General features: G+C 35.9%; 1 protein-coding gene across 2 annotated transcripts in view; it reads left to right on the forward strand.

Moving 5' to 3' along the window:
* The first annotated feature begins 1,620 nt into the window (after positions 1-1,620).
* SLC26A7 (solute carrier family 26 member 7) overlaps positions 1,621-19,316 on the forward strand; it is a 130,684-nt gene continuing 112,988 nt past the window's right edge. For both annotated transcript variants that reach the window (XM_008068493.1, XM_008068492.1), the window contains exons 1-2: positions 1,621-1,739; positions 1,870-2,174. In XM_008068493.1, coding sequence (XP_008066684.1) covers positions 1,982-2,174 — 193 coding nt within the window. In that variant the 5' untranslated portion in view covers positions 1,621-1,739; positions 1,870-1,981. The remainder of the gene's footprint in view (positions 1,740-1,869; positions 2,175-19,316) is intronic.

Genomic DNA, 19,316 nt, shown 5'->3' on the forward strand with positions numbered 1-19,316 from the left:
AAAAATATTTTTTGGAAAGATTTATTCTGTTTTTAGGAATTTTTTTTGATGGAGACTTCAGAACTATTTATTCATTTTTAATTTTATTAATTTTGTATTTGTAAAAATGTATGGAATATAAGTGTAATTTTGTTTCATGCATAGATCACGTTGTGGTAGAGTCAAGACTTTTAGGGTATCTGTCATCCAACAGAACTATTTTATTAAACTAATTTCTCCTCTCTCCTGGTTTTAAAATGTTTTAGAAAAATTGCTGGAACTGATATGATGTAGACACTTCTATGCACATTCGCCTTCAGTTCTGAAAATCCTGTTCATGTGAATTCTTTGTTACTAGCATTTTAACACAAAATTTAAAATGATTGAAATTGTACAAATAATAGCTGGTGATTCAAGTTTTCAATTATTTTGTTCATTTTTTTATAGACTTGAATTTATAAACAAGATATGTATTAAAAATGCCTTTACTGCTTATTTTGATTATAAAAACAATCCATTATTAGTATATGTGTAGCTTCTGAACTTCTATGTGTATGTACCAAGCAGAACATATAAAACAAAGTTAAAGATTGCTTATTTGTGAAGGAAAGTGATATAATATCTTTATTAAAGTGGATTTACATTTACATGGTGGAAGACAGAGAGTAACTCTTCACTTTAATTTAAAAACAATGGGGAAAAACACAGCAGGGACTATAGAAATAGGCAAGGGAACTCAGTATTTTGTTATTCTAAAGGCTTCCAGAAATCAGATTTTTATTTGCTGGAGAAATGGACATTAAAAAGAACTGCAGCAAACTAAATACATGGTATTCTTTTTCTTGGCTTCCCAATTTTAGCTAGTATATTGGCTTTTTGGTTAAATTTCATTGGCACATGCCTTTGTCTTCTGGAGCTGACGAAACAATTATAAAATAAAAAACTTTGACAGCATGTCTGTTCTATCAGAAAGTGTAACACCCCTTCTTAAAAAGAGAACACTCACCCCTAAAAGTTTTATGAAAAAAGGGCAGCGCCACAAAATAATTTACGAACACTTCAAACAATAGTTTAAACCATTTGCCACTCCTCAATAAATTTCAGTTACAATAGTTTGAGTGTGTAAATTATATGACTTGGAGAAACAGAGAAAAACTGAATGGATAGTTTCAGGGACAGGGAAGATCTCTAGCCACATATATCTGTTCATTGTGATACTTATTTTCTTAGCTCATGAGATGAAATTTCAGTTTGTTTATGAGAACTCATTGTTCTTTACCCAGACTGGGCAGTGGCTATCTGAATGTTTCTGTATGAATGAAAGTCTCATCTGTCAGAAACTTTAAAGAAAGGTAAGGCCCTTTAGCAATGCCCTGTCATGTTTCTGAATTTTGTAGAACTGGCAGCCATATGATATGTTGAAAATTCATAGCTCCCAAAGAAGTAAGCGTGGATTCTCTGAATATATTTTTGCACAACAGATCCCTCTTGCAGTTTTATGATTTTGCATAGCTTGTAGGGAGAGACTGGACTAGCTAGAGGCTTCCTGGTTTCATTAGCATAGCCCAGCCTACTTCCAACACACGCCCAGAACTACCTCATTAACTATTGGGATTGCAGCCAAAAACATAAGACTACAGTGAATATAAGGGGAATTACTGGCGAGAGAGCTGTAGACCAACACTGAACCCATTACTTTTCCAAGATCAGAAAAATATTACATGAACAGGGACTACTTCTTATTCAGATAGGAATTCAAGGTTTTAACCTATAGTTTTTATCTAAATAATTAGCTGACTATAGTAAGACATATAGTCCAGCTGCATATTTTTAAGTGCTTCTGTTAATCTTTCTGCCTCTCTCTTTCTTGTTTACTTATTTTCTGGGTAGCTTTGACATTGTAAACCACAGACGAATTGGAGCCTGGCATTGGAAAGAGGTGTTCTGCAACAAATTTTTTCTTGTTTAGAGAAGTTTGCTTCTAGAAGAGGAAATCTGAAAAATGACAGGAGCTAAGAGGAAAAAGAAAAGCGTGCTCTGGAGCAAGATGCATACTCCCCAGTGTGAAGACATTACACAGTGGTGTAGAAGGCGGCTACCTATTCTGGCATGGGCACCACATTACAATCTGAAAGAAAACCTCCTTCCAGATACCGTGTCTGGAATAATGTTGGCAGTTCAACAGGTGGCCCAAGGTAATGTATTGCATTTGATTTTCCTGTGTTATGCAGAATATATATCACTCGACTTTCTTGGAAGAGTACTGTGACCTAGGATTGAAAATTTAGCTAAAGAAATGAATATTATCTTTGGGTAAATAAGCATATTGGATATCTGTATACAAGAGTTTTCCTAATTGCATTTTTTCTATATTTTTTGATAGCTATTAAGCATAGAACCAACTTTTGAATGGTACTACATATTTCCTATGTTAAAATTCAAATTGTTTTGGAGTAAAAGATCAGTAATTGTGGGAGAATGAGTTTTTATAACATGATCTTATCGAGTTTCCTACTTTCACTGAATCAAGCTATAAAATATCTCCTGGCTCGAACACAATCGTTTTTGAACCTAATTAGCTGCACACAATTACCTGTTGTAGCCTTGAGAGTTGCTATAAACAAGGAACAAAGCTTTCTGTACATAAAAGAGGCTCTTTGCCAACATCATTATTTGCAAGGGAATCCTGTATGTCCTTAGAGCTTATGTTTTACTGTGTATGCTGATTTACTTCTGTATCACGTTACCTACTGCATCTATTCCTCAATAAGAAATTTAAACTGGTGAGAAGTCTGATTTTCTCAAAACAGATTCTAAGTGATATTTTGGATTTAAGTACGTATTTCTATTGGGGAAAACTACTTTACGTATGTTTTATGTGTGTGTGTGTATGTTTTTCTTAAAGGTATGTTCACTGTAGTTTTTGGCTAATTGGGATAATATCTACCTGTAGCAAGGAAAAGAACGAATTTTTTTAGCCTTGAGAATTTGGAGCAGTTTCCTTGGCATAGATTCTGTAGGTTTATATTTCCTTGCAGTTTTCGGTACCTCCTTGGCTTTAACCATTATTCATACTGTTAAATTATAAGCACTCTTTTAATTAAATGATTCTGTAGCTGGAACAAACTGGTTTGTGTATTTGTGCTTTTAGTTTGATTAGGAACATCTGCACTGGTGGCTTTACTTTAAGATCCATAATACTGTCATACTTTATGGGATTCCACTTCACTGAATAGTCTTGTATTTCATTTTTAATGACCATTTTGCCAATAGCAAAATACAGTAATCTTTCAGAAAACTGCAAAGTAAATAACAGGTTAGGGCATTTTTAGCTTTGCTTTTATTCAATTTTAAATTCAAAGTGAAACATTACCATGTACTTTGAAAACTTAGATAATGAACTTAAAAGGGCATGTTCACCAAATAGTTTCAGCATATGTTATAAATTTATTTTTCTTTAATTTAATGTAAAATGAAAGAAAATTATGATTTTAATAATATATTTTTACCTTTGAAAAATATCAGGTTAACAATAGAATTTGGGGATGTGATAATATTACCTGTGGTATATCATAAGCGATGTTTTTATGTGTAAGTCTTTAGTACTTAATTGTATGACTTTTACTTGGGTATAGATTTTGAGGGATTTTGTTTTATGAGTCATAGTATTTCATTGGTTATGAGGAAACATACTGGCCAGCCCCCAGACTGATGAGAAGCATAAAGCTTACTCAGCCCTTGTATCTTGGGAAGTTATGGATCTGGCAGCTAGTCTCTTGGAAGACTACCAGTGAAAGGACAAATCTACACTGCTGGGAGAACTTAAAGATTTTTGATAGTGAAAAGTTTATCCTTTTAAAAGTATCTCTTCTTTTAAAAACAATTATCTCAAACCTTTCTTGCTTATCTACTATGGAGAGTTAAAAAGTGAATGTTCTAAGCCACCATTTATTGTAAGAGGCGCTGCACTAAATAAACCCCTTTTGTACATTATCTCCCACTATCCTAGCAGAATCCTGAGAGACAGCAGTCTTCTATCTTTCTTATGAGAAAGTGGAGGCTTGGAAGAGAAGAAGGAATTCTCCCTGGACCTCATACCTGATGAGTGGTGGGGTCAGGACTTGATTCCAAATCCAACACTCTTAACATTTTTACTTTATACTCTACACTGCCAAAATAACCAGACTTTTCATAATACCAATGTTATTTGTAATAGAAGACATTTCTTTGGAAAGGTATGAATATCCTTCCCTTCAAATTACTTTTGCATTCAGGTTTCATCCTTGCAGTGTTTAGACTCAAAGGCAAAGTGACAAGAAAAATAACAAGAGTGGGATACAGAGTAAGGAAGGCATTTAGATATCATTACTTCCTATCTGTGTGAATATGATATTAGTAATTATTATCAGTTCCACTTCTTTAGGAAAATTAGAAGGAAGAAGGAATAATTTTTACTCTTGAATCATAACATAAATAGGAACAAATGTATTTAAAAAAACTCTACTGATTTTTAAAGCAGCTTTTCAGTTACTCAGCCTAGTTGAATTATATGAAATTGTCTAATCAAATGTTTTTTTATCTACAAATACATCAAGTTTATATGATTCAATCGAGTAGTTGTTTTTCATTCTTCTTTCTCAAGAAATGCACTTAAAATTAAGAAAGAGAATAGAAATTAATATTTGAGTGTTTTCTATATGTCAAAAACTAAGAAGCCAATTTAAATTGCTTTATTAAAGATTACCTTTACTAAAACCCTTTCTTTTTTTTTTCTTCTTCTTTTTCTTTTTTTTTGAGTTGGAGTCTCTGTTGCACAGGCTGGAGTGCAGTGGCACGTTCAGGTGATCCTTCCACCTCAGCCTTCCAAGTAGCTGGGACTAGAGGCATGTACCACCACACCTGGCTAATTTTTAGATTTATTGTAGAGATGAGGTTTCACCAAGTTGCCCAGGCTGGTCTCGGACCTGTGGGCTCAGACAGGCCTCCAGGGTGCTAGGATTATAGGTGTGAGCAACCATGCTTGGCCAACCCTTTCTTCTCTTACTTTTTAGACACTGTTCTTTTGTTTTTCTCTTGCTTTCTGTCTGTCCTTCTCTTCTTATGATCCTCTGCAGATTATTGTGTTCCCTTCATTGAACATCAGTGTCCTGGAGACTCAAACTCTGGTCTTCTCTAAATGCACCAGAGGTGATTTTGTCTGCATACAGACTCTAACCATCCTCATATGCTAATGAACCTTTCCTCTCAACCTGAGATCCATGTATTTATTTATTTGAAAACCAGCTAGATTGTCATTTAAATGTGAGCATACATACAGCAGTACTACATTTTCCAGCTTTCTTTGAAGTTGTGTGTTGCCTTGTGATTATATTTTGGTCAAGAGAAATGGGCAGAAGTATATTACTTCCAGGCCTAGCCGGTAAGTCATTCGTAATCCTCATGTCCACTATATGTCAGCAGATATTGATGTCCAAGGCAAATTTGGGAGCTATGTATTGGAGGTAGCATTGACTTTATCAGCCCTTGTCCCTGAATGACCTTGGAATTCATATGTTTAACTATGCAAACCCAGAATGTTCTAAAAGCGCTTCAAATGCATCATTTAATCTTCTAAAACAAGCAAACTGAATGAAACCATCTCTTAACCAGAATTGTAATAATTTATAACAACAGCAGTAATTATTAGGCACAAATGCAAGCACTATTGTAAGAGCACTTAAAGTATATACAAAACAAGCTCAGAAAGGATAAATAGCCTGCCTAAACTCACTGCACATGAATGAAAGAGGTAGGATTTGAACTCAGATATTCTGACTCCTTAGACTATACTCTCACCTTTATACTAGGCTAACTCTCATAGAAGTCCTATATATCATTCTCAACTCCTTTTCTTTTGCTGCCCTGCCTACTAGCATAGAGTCATCTACCAGGTATTCTGTTGTTTCTATCCCTAAATATCTTTTCAACCAATTAATGTTATTTCATGGCCCTGCTGCACGCTAATTCTGTCAGTGTTATTTAAACCATCATCCTCTTGTGGGTCTTTATTCTCTACTCTCATCTCCACCTGTAGGCTATTGTTCATACTCCAGTCAGAATCATCATAAAAATCTGAACATATTGCTTCCTATTCAGAATTCTTTAATGATACTCTATTTCCTCTAGAATAAAAGACCAATTCTTCAGCATATCCTCCTGTTAGATCATTAATAATCTGGGTCTTTTGTTACAAATATCTTCTCAAAGAGATATCCCCTCTGAGAATTCCTCCCAATCTCCTGGGAAAACTTATGTTTTCTTCCCTCCTACTGCTTCTGTACTTTTTGCATATCTCTATGATAGGCCTTAACACATTGTGTTATGATATTTGGGTACAACTCTTTCCACACTGGTCTGTATGCTCTGGAAGCAAAGATAATGTCATAATCTTTATATACTTATCAATGTGTATATTGCCTGCCACATACATGTTTGTTGGAAGAATTAAAACATTCTAGAATCTGTTGATTATTCTAGTACAGGATTATGGTACTCTAGGAAGAAAATTAAATTTAAATTAATTCCTATGTTTTAAAAATAAATAAAATAAAGATACTGAGAGTAAAATTACATTCAAATTTGAGTAATTGATTTCTTCTATCTTCTCTTACTTTCTCGAAGTTACTAACTTGCTGCCTTCCAGACAAATCTGATAACAGATAAATTTCCTTTGTCCCAAATAATGTTATTCCTTCCTATGGCAAAAATTAACAAATATGAATAGTTCATATAACAATTCAGAGGTCAGCCAGGCTCGGTGGCTCAGCCTGTAATCCTGCGCTTTGGGAGGCTAAGGTGAGTGGATTGCCTGAGCCTGCGGGTTCGAGACCCGCCTGGGCAACTTGGCAAGACCTCATCTCTACAATAAATAAAAAAAAATCAGCTGGGCATGGAAGCGTGTGCCTGCAATTCCGGCTACTCGGAAGGCTGAGGCGGAAGGATTCCCGGAGCCCAGCGGGTCGAGGTTGCGGTGGCTGGGAGTGGCCAGTGTACTCCAGTCTAGGCGACAGAATGAGACTCCAACTAAAAAAAAAAAAAAAAAAAAAAATTCAGAGGTCTAACTTTTCTTGAAAAACTGAGAAAGATATGGCCATAGAGGTTCCACAAAGAAAAATCTGCTGGACCTTATTAGAGGCTACTTTTAGACAGGGTATACACTTTGCATTTTGCCACAGCCCCCACCACTCACACACTCACCGACATCCTTTTTGCTAATATTCCCATTACCTACCTAGCCCTATGAATGGCTAAATTTGTTTCCCCTGCCAAGAAACTTTCTAACATGTTTTGTTAAAATGCCTTGAACTCATCCTTGAATAAACCTTTATAGAGAGTCTATATAAGATTAGCTTTTTAATCTAGAGCCACAGAACCTTCAGGTCTGTCAACCTGGACCAATATATTCCAATATACTTTATTTTTTTTATAGTTATATGCATTAGTCTGTTACTCATTTTAAGATGTATTCTGGGAAGAAATCCAGAGGCTTTAATAGACTTCCATAAGGGTGATTGCCCATCTCCAAAGTAAATAAATATAATATATAAGTGTATATAATAATATATAGATGTGTTAATTTTAAAGAAAGATAAAAGAAACTTTAGGTCATTCTTTCACCATGTTCAAATATTTCTTAGAAACCATTTATATTTTTTTAAATATTTAAAAAATTTGGAAGCTTTCATTTCTAGTCCCATAGTCAGCATCGACCACAATGTTCTTTAACTGATATCTTGAAGGTCTTTACTACCAAATATATTTTGTAGATAAACAAACATTGGTCAAGAATGTCATGGACTTAAAATATGTCACCAATATGGTTGGCAAGCTGGGCAGTATAAGATCCTGATCTCCAGGATATTTAGTTCACATTCTAGTCTGGATGACCACTTGGGGAAAATAGTTACTTTGCTTCCAACATGAAAACTCAAGTACTAAGACAGGGTGGAGATCTGAAATGCATGACTTGCCATATAAGAACCTAATCCACGGAGGAAGAATATGAGAATGTTTTGCCTTGCATTCCAAGGGATCACCTAGAAATTTTCTTCCCAAACCATGAAAATTTTAAGCTGCCATAGGGTTGCCTGATGTTCAAACCACATTTTGGGTTGCAGACAAAAGATGGATGTTCCTTATAATTATGCAGAATGTGTGGCATTGCTGGCACTAAAACATATGTGTGGAAGCTGAGCTTCATTGCACTCCTGAGGGCAGCTTAGTGACATGTGGAACAATAAGTGGAAATTCCTGAAGCATACTGCATTGCAAAGATTAAAGGCTTGTCTGGGAATTTTTCCCTGCGTGGTTTCAGCCTTGGGGATACAGAATCCTAGCATTAGCCACATATCTCTAACTCAACTCCCTTAATCACTATATCTTCCTGCTAGAAACCTTTCTCTTCTCCAGGAACAATGGAAGCTAAATATTCCTAAAAATCTAAAGTATATTTTTCCTGACCCCCATAAAAATATATAGAGAAGCTATGACACATTCCTATCTTTTCCTTCTGCATTTCCCCTCATTCCATGACCCATCCCCTTCCTATAGCTCCAGGCTTCATTTGGCACTTCTGATTCCCTTTTAATTTTTCTTCATTGTAAAAGGATGAGGATTCAAATATTAAAGGATCCTTTTGATATTTTTTTTTTGCACTTAGCATAATGCTTCCTATAAAATTTAGAGCTGTTCACATGGAAGAGCCCTGACCTTCCATTTTAGGCTGTGGAAAACTTGGCAGGGTTTGCAACAAAATACATTGGCAGTGAGTGTGGGGATGAGATATGTGGCCTATCTTCTGTCAGCTATGGCTCACCTTTGAATCTTTTAGTGAATGTACCTCAGATATTTTGGGGGGATTAACCCCTCCTCTATTTTTAGTGCAGTGGTTTAGGCGAGGCTTATTCCTGGCACTAGGTAGGGATGGTGTCCAGGATGATCAATGGACCCTAGACCAGGATTCCCAAACTTGGTGACCCATTGGAACTGCCTTGGTGCTTAAAAAAACTCTGGTACCTGGGTCCCATCTCTAATAATTAAATCATATTTTCCAGAAGTTGTGTCCAGGCATCAAGACATTGCATTTTTTCTTCTTTTCTTATTTTCAGTTGTCCTGGATTCTAATGTGCAACCATGTTGTGAGCAGGATCTATACACAGTTATTGGTCCAGGTGAAGGCTTGTGGCCCAAGCCTTGATAATTAGCAAACTCCGTACTTCTGGCCAGTGACTCAGGAATAAGATCTGGCCTTTAGGCATAAGGGTATGGGTTTATGACAGGCTGGTCATTTATCATTTTTAAATGGTAATGGCATCATAAATGATGTTCAGTCTGGGTCCCAGCACATGTGTGGGACCTTTCAGGCAGCAACAACTTCCTTTGTGCTGGGGCTAGTGACAGTAGAGATAATGCACTTCTATAGCTTCCTAGGAACTCCACAGGTTGAAAATGAAGCCAACCCAGAAAAGGAGATAGTAGAAAGAAACCAAGTCCTGATGACAGCTGCAAAACCCTCGACTTTTCACTTGCATGTGCAAACATTGTTTTTCTGGACTCATGTAAGTCTAAGTTGAGTTTCTTCTAATCACCTTAATGACACATCTGAGTACTATTACAGATTAAATGTCTTACACAAATTGTTTCTAATCTTACAGAACTCAGCAGGATAAAATTTATTGGATTTTATATTTTCATGAGCTGAAAATTTTGAAGCTTCAAACGTTAGGTGAATTGCCACCAATTCTGGGACTGCTGAAATGAATTCAAGCCAAAAACTGCAAGAATCCATTCCGTACCCCCACTGCCATCTGTTCCCCTATTTGCTTCTAGTATAACAGGCATAACCTGGGTGGGACTAGGGATGACTCTGAGCCTCCCTTCATATCAACCCCTTAGGTTACCCCTTCCTGTGATGATATGTCAACTGCCTTGATAAAATAAAACCCAGGATTTCTGGTGGAAAGCAGAAGAGAGCAGTGCTGGTGGAAATCTATAACAGGAACTGTAGATTCCCTAACCCTAACCCTAGCCCTAGCCCTAGCCTTAGCCCTGGCCCTAACCCTAACACTAACCCTAGCCATAGCCCTTTCCCTTTCCCTTGAAGTTCTTTCCCACCCCCTGCCAGGTAGAGTAGCTTAGGATGATAAAGGAGAGGAGACATGCTTTAGTACTGACCTGAGTATCAGTGAACAATAGATTTTACCATGTAACAGAGGAGATACAAAGATAAAATGCTTGAGTGAGACTTTATTAAAGGCTGGGATGGGGTGGAGGGCAGTACAAGGGAAAAACCAGAGTATATGAACCTGTAACCAGGCTTACTGCTCTTCTCCTTGTGTGATCGATCCCTCTTGTCTCAGCTCTGTTCTCCTCTGTTAGGACAAATGCCATCTCTAATCCTTACCACCCAGCCCAGAGCACCACTGCAGACATCTCCACTCCCATTCTGAGTCCAAGAGAGGAAGGCCAGCTTTGGCCTCACCTGACCGTTCTGACACGAAGATGTCTGCCCATTAGGCGGGATTTTACTCCTCTCCATAACTACCTGTAGTTTCGTCTCATCTTAACGCTATTTCTCTAAATAAAATACATGCTAGTCTTTTTCTCTAGTCTTTGTGTTTTACCATCTTTTCTCTCTATACAGTTTGTTTTTTCATGAGCTAGTCCATTTCCATGACTTTAATGGCTACTTTTCTACTGCTCTATTATAGAAATTTTCAACCCAATTTTCCCTTCCTAGCTCTAGATATAAATATTCAGCTGCTTATTCAACACCATTTCAATGTCTTCAGGGACAAATTTTAAAACTGAACACATCATTTTTTCTACCAAAACCAATTCTTGTCCTCCATTCTTTATTATAATGCAAGTCACTCTCATCTACTCAGTTGTCCATGCCAGAAATCTGGGAGTGATCCTTCTTTTCCTTTCCCCTTAACAGCCATATTCAATTAATCAAATTCTTTACATTCTTTCCTCTTAATGCCTCTCAAATACATTTGATGCTGTTGTCCTTGTGGCAAGTTCTTTGGTAATACTAGCTATAACTCACATTTGGTAAATGCTTAAAATGTGCCATAAACTGTGCTAAACTTCCATTGTATATTATACCAATTAATCCTCATAACAATGCTTAGAGTTTGATAGTGTTTTTATCCATTTTTAACAGACAAAGGAAAGTTGGATAAATTTGTTAAGATAATACAGCATATGGTAGAGGGAGTGTTTCAATATAGGTCTTTCTGACTCCTGAGCCAATGCCATCAAAATGCATTCCCTGCCAGTTAGGATGTCTTCTTATGTATAGTTTTGTCCCTCTATGATCTATCTCAGATTGCAGCAAAACACATTTTGAGTTAGATAGTGGAGATCTTTGTTGTTAAAATTCCTTCAACTACATCACTGCAAGTAGCTTTTCACCTGCTGTTTCACTCTTTGCAGCATCCTTGCTGCATAATATCTTGTTGATACCTCTCATTTTTCCTTACTGTCTTCCTTTTCATCCTTCTCTCTCTCTCTCCTTCTTCTTCTTCTTTTTTTGAATTGAAGTCTCATTCTGTTGCTCAGGTTGGAGTTCAGTGGCATGTGCATGGTTCACCACAACCTTCAACTCTTTGGCTCAAATGATCTTCCTGCCTCAGCCTTCCAAGAAAGAGTTGGGACTACAGACACACATCACCATGCCTAGCTCATTTTTTGATTTTTTTTTGTAGAAACAAGGTCTCACTATGTTGCCCAGGCTGGCCTTGAACTTCTGGGCTTAAGAAATCTTCCCATGTTGGCCTCCCAAAGTGCTGGGATTACAGGTTTGAACCATCCCTCCCAGCCATCATCCCTTTCTCTTTCTAGTTCCCTCTTGGAACTCCAGGTATTTGGGGTGAAATTACAGGTGTGTGTTGATGGGCTTGTACATTATTGGGAGTCAATATTTAAATATTGCAAGATTTAATTTTAAAATTGAGGGATTTCCCCCCTTCACTGAAATATAATCATCTAACAACATTGGGTCTATATTCCCAGGTGGCAGCAATAGACTGAAGTTGACTTGTGTTTGCACCCTTTATATGGATATGGACTTTCTAATTTGTCATAGTGTTCAATGCTTCCTATTCTTTTTTTATACATCAGTACTACTTAACTCCTGTTACTTATTCTGCTAAGATCTAGAACAGATGTTCTCAAAGTCAGCTCAAGGTCTTGACTGTTCAGACTCTTCAGAGCATTTGGAAGAACAAGGTATAAAATTGAACAATACTTATAAGGCATTTATAGCTATAAACAGCCAACTTTTCTCTCATTGCAGAGGATTGGACTTCTGAAAATGTTTTTCAAGGCCCTTCAATATCTCCCTTACCTTTCCAGCCACATCTCTTCTTAAATTCCCTTCAGTAGCCTATGCTCTGTCTACACTGGACTGCTCACAGTGTTTGGAAGGATCATGCTTGTTTTGCCTCAGAACATTTGCCTATAATGTTTCCTCTAACATGAATAATTCCTTTCCATTGACCCTTTCACCTGATTATATCTTACATATTTCATGGCTGAGTTTAGCTCAATAGTTCTCTGACATGACTGCATATTAGAGTCTTCTGTGACACAAAAATACCCATGCCTAATTGCCACCCTAGATTAATTAAATCAGAATCTCTGGGGAATTAAGGGCAAATAATTTTATGTACTGGACCTCAGCTTACTCAACCAGTAAAAAAATACATGAAATGAGCAGCTGAGGTTGACAACTACAGGCTTTCAGGAAGCACTTGACACTTCAATTTTGTGTCTCCATAGTACTTATTTCCTTAACTAACTCTATAGCGTTTGTTTTTGATCCATATTTGATTTATTGCCTAAGTTATAAGTTCTTTGAAGGCAGAGACTATTGACAGTTTAGGATTAACAGCCACCTTAGCTTGAGCACTAAAAGTCCTGAGTTCTAGGAAACCTTTCAGCTCCTATCCATGGTATTTGGCACATAGTAGGTATTCCAGTATGTGTCAACAACAAACAATCATAATTGAGAAAGGTGGGTGGGTCTTTCCTGTGCCCATTCTCCTTTTTGTGGCTATGTTCCTTATGAGAGCTTTCAGTCTTACTGTTTCTAATATTTAAGCCCCGAGATCTGTTGATCAAAGGATTCTTGATGATGGTAATTCTTCCTTTTCGTTCTTGTAAGATCTTACCTATATAACAACACAGGGTGAAAGCGTGATGTGATTTGCCTTCACCTCTCTATTGATTAGAAATACTGACCTTTGATTAATAATAGTGTTCTGTGAACCAAGAGAATGTGTGTCTACAGGAATTTATTTTCACACAATTGTGGTTCTTGAATATATGTAAATTTATCCTGGGAGACCCACTCATAATATCTACCTCTTAACCCCAAGGCCAATGATATTGTGAACTAGACAGCTGGTTATACTGCGGCTTGCTAATAACAATACTAAGACTACCACAAAGCAGTTACCAGAGGGCAATGACTTTCATCATTACCCACACAGTTTGGGTTTGATTTTTTTATGTGTAATTCTTGGAAGTATCTACCACCACCTAATTATTTTGTTTTCAAGAATACTAATCTGTCTTGCTAGAGTTCTTTATTCATTTCTATTCAAAAAATATTTGAAAGGATACATAGTCTTTTGCTATGTTCTTGGAAAGAGACAGAGAAGATAAGACAACAATCCAGCCCACAAGGGGCTTATTATATTTTCCTTCCTCAGAAATGCATACAAAAGTATATGAGAATATGATCTTGTTATTTCAACCTTGAAGATATTCTGGTGTGGGCATGTCAGAGTGGGAACATTTTCTTAATGAAAGTTTGTAGAGTATTAGTTTCAGCCACTTTTTGCCTTGAGTAGGTTGTATAACCCAGGGAACCACTAAAGAATTCAATGATTTTATTTAGGAACATGAAAATTAGTACAATCCCATCTACATAATGTAACAAGAAATGAATATTTGGTGGTAAAAATTGGATCCACATAGAGAACAAAGTGGCAGTCTTAAAAAGCCAGCAAGATTTGATTATCTACAGATATATGGTATTATATGAAGTGAAATTTTAAGAAAACAAGTCCTGCTAATCACTCCTTCCCCAGAAAAGATCTCAGGGGGACTACATTACAAGTAACATATAGGGAATGGAAACTGGTGTCTCTCTTTATTAGCTGAGTTAGTGGGCAAAGCACAACTCTAGAAAAGTTGGAGTGGAGCAAAGCAATTTAGATCTGAGATCTAAGGGGAGCTCCTTTCTTTCTTTTAATGCTAAGGTTTGGATGTGCTTATGGACAAAGAAAGAGAAACTTATCAGAGCTTACCTTGAGGCAGGCCCTCGTCCCTTTATTATGCCAATAGTATGGACTAAGACATAGTAGAAGAGATAAAAACACAACTTGGGCATGGCCTTCCTTCTCCAGGAAATGTACCCTCTTGAGTGTTCAACTTTGAGCCCTCCAGTGAGCAGTATTCCTCTTGGCTGGGGGTAGTAGAAGGTGGTAGAGAGAAGGGGTCTGAGAAGTTCTGTTCTGTTTCAAGACATTGCAGAAGGTGGGATTAAGGTCAGGCTCAGTGAGATAAACAAAGACATACAACAGCCTGGGGAGTACAAAGTTTAGCACTTGAGTGTTATCCTGTGGAACTGGGACACAAAAGGCAAAACTAGGGAATGAAGTATCAGAGATTTAGGCAAATTGTAGAAGTAACTCAAGATTAGAACCCAGTTCCAAGATTCTGGGTAGAAAGGGGTCTGAATGACAGTCTAGGGATCCAGCAGTGTTGAAAGATCATATAATCTTTTATAATTTTCTACCCAGTGTATGACCAGGCCTCAAATTTTCGTGAGTGAACCTAAACCCATAAAAGGCATTGAGAAGATGCACTTGGCTGGCAAGAGAAAGGAATGCATCAGCCAGCAGCTATTATTGAAGGTTATGTGTTGGGGTCCCCCATCCTCACATTAGAGCATCAGAATGGCCTCTCGGCCTTCTTGTGGACTATTCTAAGGTCACTAATGGAGTTATTTGACATTTGTTTTTCTCTTGAACATGGAGGGTCAAGTGGCTACCTGGCTCTTTATGCAATCTCAGCTCTTTATGCCCTTTAGTTTTGAAGAGGAAGTTTTATTGATATTGACTTTAGATATTTTCTCATTATTAAAAATTTATGGTCATAAAATGTTTGATTTTTTGATGATACAGTCTTAAGGGTATTGAATATAGTGCTTAATTTCATAAATATTTCAACAATTATTAATATAAAATTAATATTTCAGCATTTGATAAGTGAATTAACCATTACTTTGGGATAAACTATATAATTTAATCATTAATGACATGCATAAATCTTACCTTGAATCCTATGAATTTCTTTTACTGACATACATTATTTGTATTCAAACCAATTCTATCTCAAGCTTTTCAATTGCAGTGATCAATAGTAATTTTAGGATTACTGTTTTACAGAGAGGAAAATTGGTATTGAAAGGTATTCATGTGGTCCTCAATTAGATTTATAATATATACATTTCATTCAGAAGTTGTTATTTTAGTTTTGGAAGTCCCTGAAGTAAAAATTGAACTATTAAGGGGGCAACCATCAGACAAATATCAGACATCTGCTATGATGGTTTTTTTCTCTGTACTCAACATTTCTGCTGTCTTGACTATGACTCTGCTGTTTTGACTTTATAGTCTCAGTTCTTTATATTAATCACATATAGAAGCACTTATGCAACATTGTAGTGGGACTATCTTTCATAAAAAATCTCTTATTCTGAAATAAACTTCTTCTTGACTGAAACCAACTACAAGTGCAAATTTCCTCCCTTTAAGTATGACATTTAAGCTTTAAAGATGCCATCTTGAGAGAGTGATAATGATACTCAACTCTATAAAAATAATGTTGATACTTGTTTAACTCTTGCTTTGTGTCAGTCCTGTGTTGGGCCATGAGGTCTCTTGTGGGCTTCTCCTGGAATAGTCTCTTACTTCCCTTCTTTCCTTCCTATCACTTTTGCAAGATTCCTCCTTCAAGTCTTAGAGAAAACACTACCCTAATCCTTCTGGAATAAATTATGTCTTTTTCATGTATCCCTATAGCTTCTGGCACTTCTGTTTTAAAAAAACCTCAAATATAAATATTTTTTGTTTACTCAGTATATTTCCTGTTAAACTCTAAGATTTTTAAGCACAGGGATAGTATCATACCTATTTTATTTATAATTACATTCCCTGGGCTTAGTTAAGCGACCAGCACAAAGAAAGTGTTCAATAAATATTTGAATAAAATAATCTTATTGATAGGCATTATTATTCCATTTTTTAAACAAGTAGAAGACTGAAATTCAGAGATGTTACATTATATGTTTAAAGTATCATAACTAAAAAGAGATGAAGCTGAAATCCAAATTCATGTTCCTCTGATTTCCCAAATTTTACCACCTCTGGGGCAGGTCCAGAGGACAGCTAGATAATGCTGGAGGCAGTGGGCTTTATGCTGAAAATCCCAAGTAAAATAATTCACAGGAAACCACTTATCACAGAAAAAATTCCTACCTGTTGAAATTCAAAAGCTTATCACAGGAAGAGTCTCTATCTGTGGAGATTCATGCTGCTGTAGCTTTTCCCCAGAACTGACAAATGTCTCCAAGAAGTTCAAGCAAACTCTAATGTTAATTCTAACATTTCCTCCAACAACACCTGGAAATAAATCAGGTAATATATCATTTTGGGGTTTTTTTGCATCCCTGATGATTAATGATGCTGAGCATTTTGTCATTAAAATGCTGGTGATTAAATCTTCTTTTGAAAAATGTTCATTTAGGTCTTTTTCTTGATTAAATTATTTGTCTTTTCTGTTGAGTTGTTTGGGTTTCTTATATATTCTGAATATTAACCCCTTGTAAAAAGCATAATTTGCAAATATTTTCTTTCATTTTGTAATTTTTTTCTTTATTGTTTTCTTTGATGTGCAGAAGATTTTTAGTTTGATGTAATTTCATTAGTTTTTTGTTGTTGTTCTTGTTGCTTATGTTTTTGAGGTCCTATCCAAAAAATTTGTGCCAGATCAATGTCCTGAAGCATTTCTTCCATGTTTTCTTCTAGTAATTTTATAGTTTCAGGTCTTACATTTAAGTATTTAATACATCTTGAATTGGTTTTTGTATGGTGAGAGAAGGGGTCTAGTTTCATTCTTCTGTATGCGGATATCCAGTTTTCCCAGCACCATTTATTGAAGAGACTGTTGACTGTAAATGTGTGGATTTATTTCTAGGATCTTTATTCTATTCCATTTGTCTATGTGTCTGTTGTTTTTAGTTAGTACCATACTGCTTTGGTTACTGACTTTGTAGAATATTTTGAAGTCAGGTGGTATGATGCCTCCAGCTTTGTTCTTTTTGCTCAAGATTGCTTATTCAAACTCTTATGTGGTTCCATACAAATCTTAGTTATTGTTTTTTCATTTCTGTGAAGAATGTCATTGGTATTTTGATAGGGATTGCTTTGAATTTGCAGATTAGGTAGTATGGACATTTTAGTGACATTATTTTAATCTATAAACATGGGATGCCTTTTGTTTGTGTCTTTTTCGATTTTTTCCCCAATGTTCTGTAGCTTTCATTGTAGAGATTTTTTTACATTCTTTGTTAAATTTACTCATAAGTATTTTATTTTATTTTTGTAGCAATAGTAAATGAGATTGTTTTTTGAGTTACTTTATTTATTTTTTTGAGATAGAGTCTCACTTTGTTGTCCAGACTAGAGTGCAGTGGCATGATCATACCTCACTGCAGCCTTGACCTCCTGGATTCAGGTGATCCTTTCACCTTAACCTCTCAAGTAGCTGGGGCTACAGGCTCACACTACCACGCCTGGCTAATTTTTTCATTTTTTGTAGACACAAGGTCTCACTATGTTGCTTAGGCTGATCTTGAACTCCTGGGCTCAAATAGTCCTCCCTTATCAGCCTCCCAAAGTGCTAGGATCACAGGAGACACCACAACTTGCTGCTTTTTGAGTTCTTTTTTCAGGTAGTTTGCTATTGGCATATAAAAACACTTCTGCTTTTTGTATGTTGGTTTTATACTCTCAAATTTTGCCCAATTTTTGTATTAAATCTAATAGGATATTTTTGTGTGTGGAGACTTTCAGATTGTCTATATATGGAAATGTATCTATGTATCACCTGCAAACAGAGACAGTATGACTGCCTCCTCTTCAATTTGGATGCCTTTTATTTCTTTCCCTTGCCTAATTGCTTTGGATATGACTTCCAGTACTGTGTTGAATATAAGTAGTGAAAATGAGCATCCTTGTCTTGTTCCAGATTATAGAGGAAAAACATACAACTTTTTCCTGTTCGGTATGATGTTAGCTGTAGGTCTGTCATATATGTTCTTTATTGTGTTGAGGTTTGTTTCTTCTATACCTAAATTGTTAAAAGGAATTTTTTTTTGTTGTCATTGATGTTTTTTAGTTTTTGTTTGTTTTTGCCATGCAGAAATGTTGAATTAGATCAAATGCTTTTCTGCAACTGTTGACAGGATTATTTGGTTTTTGTTTTGATTCTGTTAATATGATATATCATATTTACTGATTTTTGTATGTTTTGCTAATCCTTGCATCTCTGGAATCAATCCTACTTAATCATGGTGAATAATTATTATGGTGTGTGGGTGATTTCAGTTTGCTTGTGTTTTGTTGAAGATGTTTGCATTATGTTCATCAGGAATATTGGCTTTTCTTCTTCTTTTGTTGTATCCTTGTCCTTTTTTTGATATTAGGGTGATACTATTCTTAGAAATATTCCTTTCTCTTCAATTTTTTGGAAGACTTTGAGAACAATTGGTATTAGTTCTTTAAATAATTGGTATAATTCAGTAGTAAAGCCATCGTATCCTAGACTTTTCTATGATAGTGGAATCTTTATTACTGCTTAAATACCATTACACATTATTGGTCTGTTCAGGTTTTCTGTTTCTTTATGATTCAATCCTGGTAGGTTCTATGTGTCCAAAAGTTTATTCATTTTTTAAAAGACTTTCTAATGTGTTGGCAGATAGTTTTTTCATAATAGTCTCTTAGGATTCTTTATGTTTATGTGATATCAGTTGTAATGTCTTCTTTTTCACCTCTGATTTTATTTATTTGCGCCTTCTCTCTCTCTTGGTTAGTCTAGCTAAAGGTTTGTGGACTTTATCTTTTTTTTTAAATAAGTTTTTGTTTCATTGGTCTTTTATATTTTTTAATCTCTGTTTTGTTTATTTCTGCTCTTATCTTTGTTATTTCTTTCCTTCT

Source organism: Carlito syrichta, unplaced genomic scaffold, assembly GCF_000164805.1.
Source record: "Carlito syrichta isolate Samal-C Ts95f unplaced genomic scaffold, Tarsius_syrichta-2.0.1 Scaffold311050, whole genome shotgun sequence".
Taxonomy (NCBI): domain Eukaryota; kingdom Metazoa; phylum Chordata; class Mammalia; order Primates; family Tarsiidae; genus Carlito; species Carlito syrichta.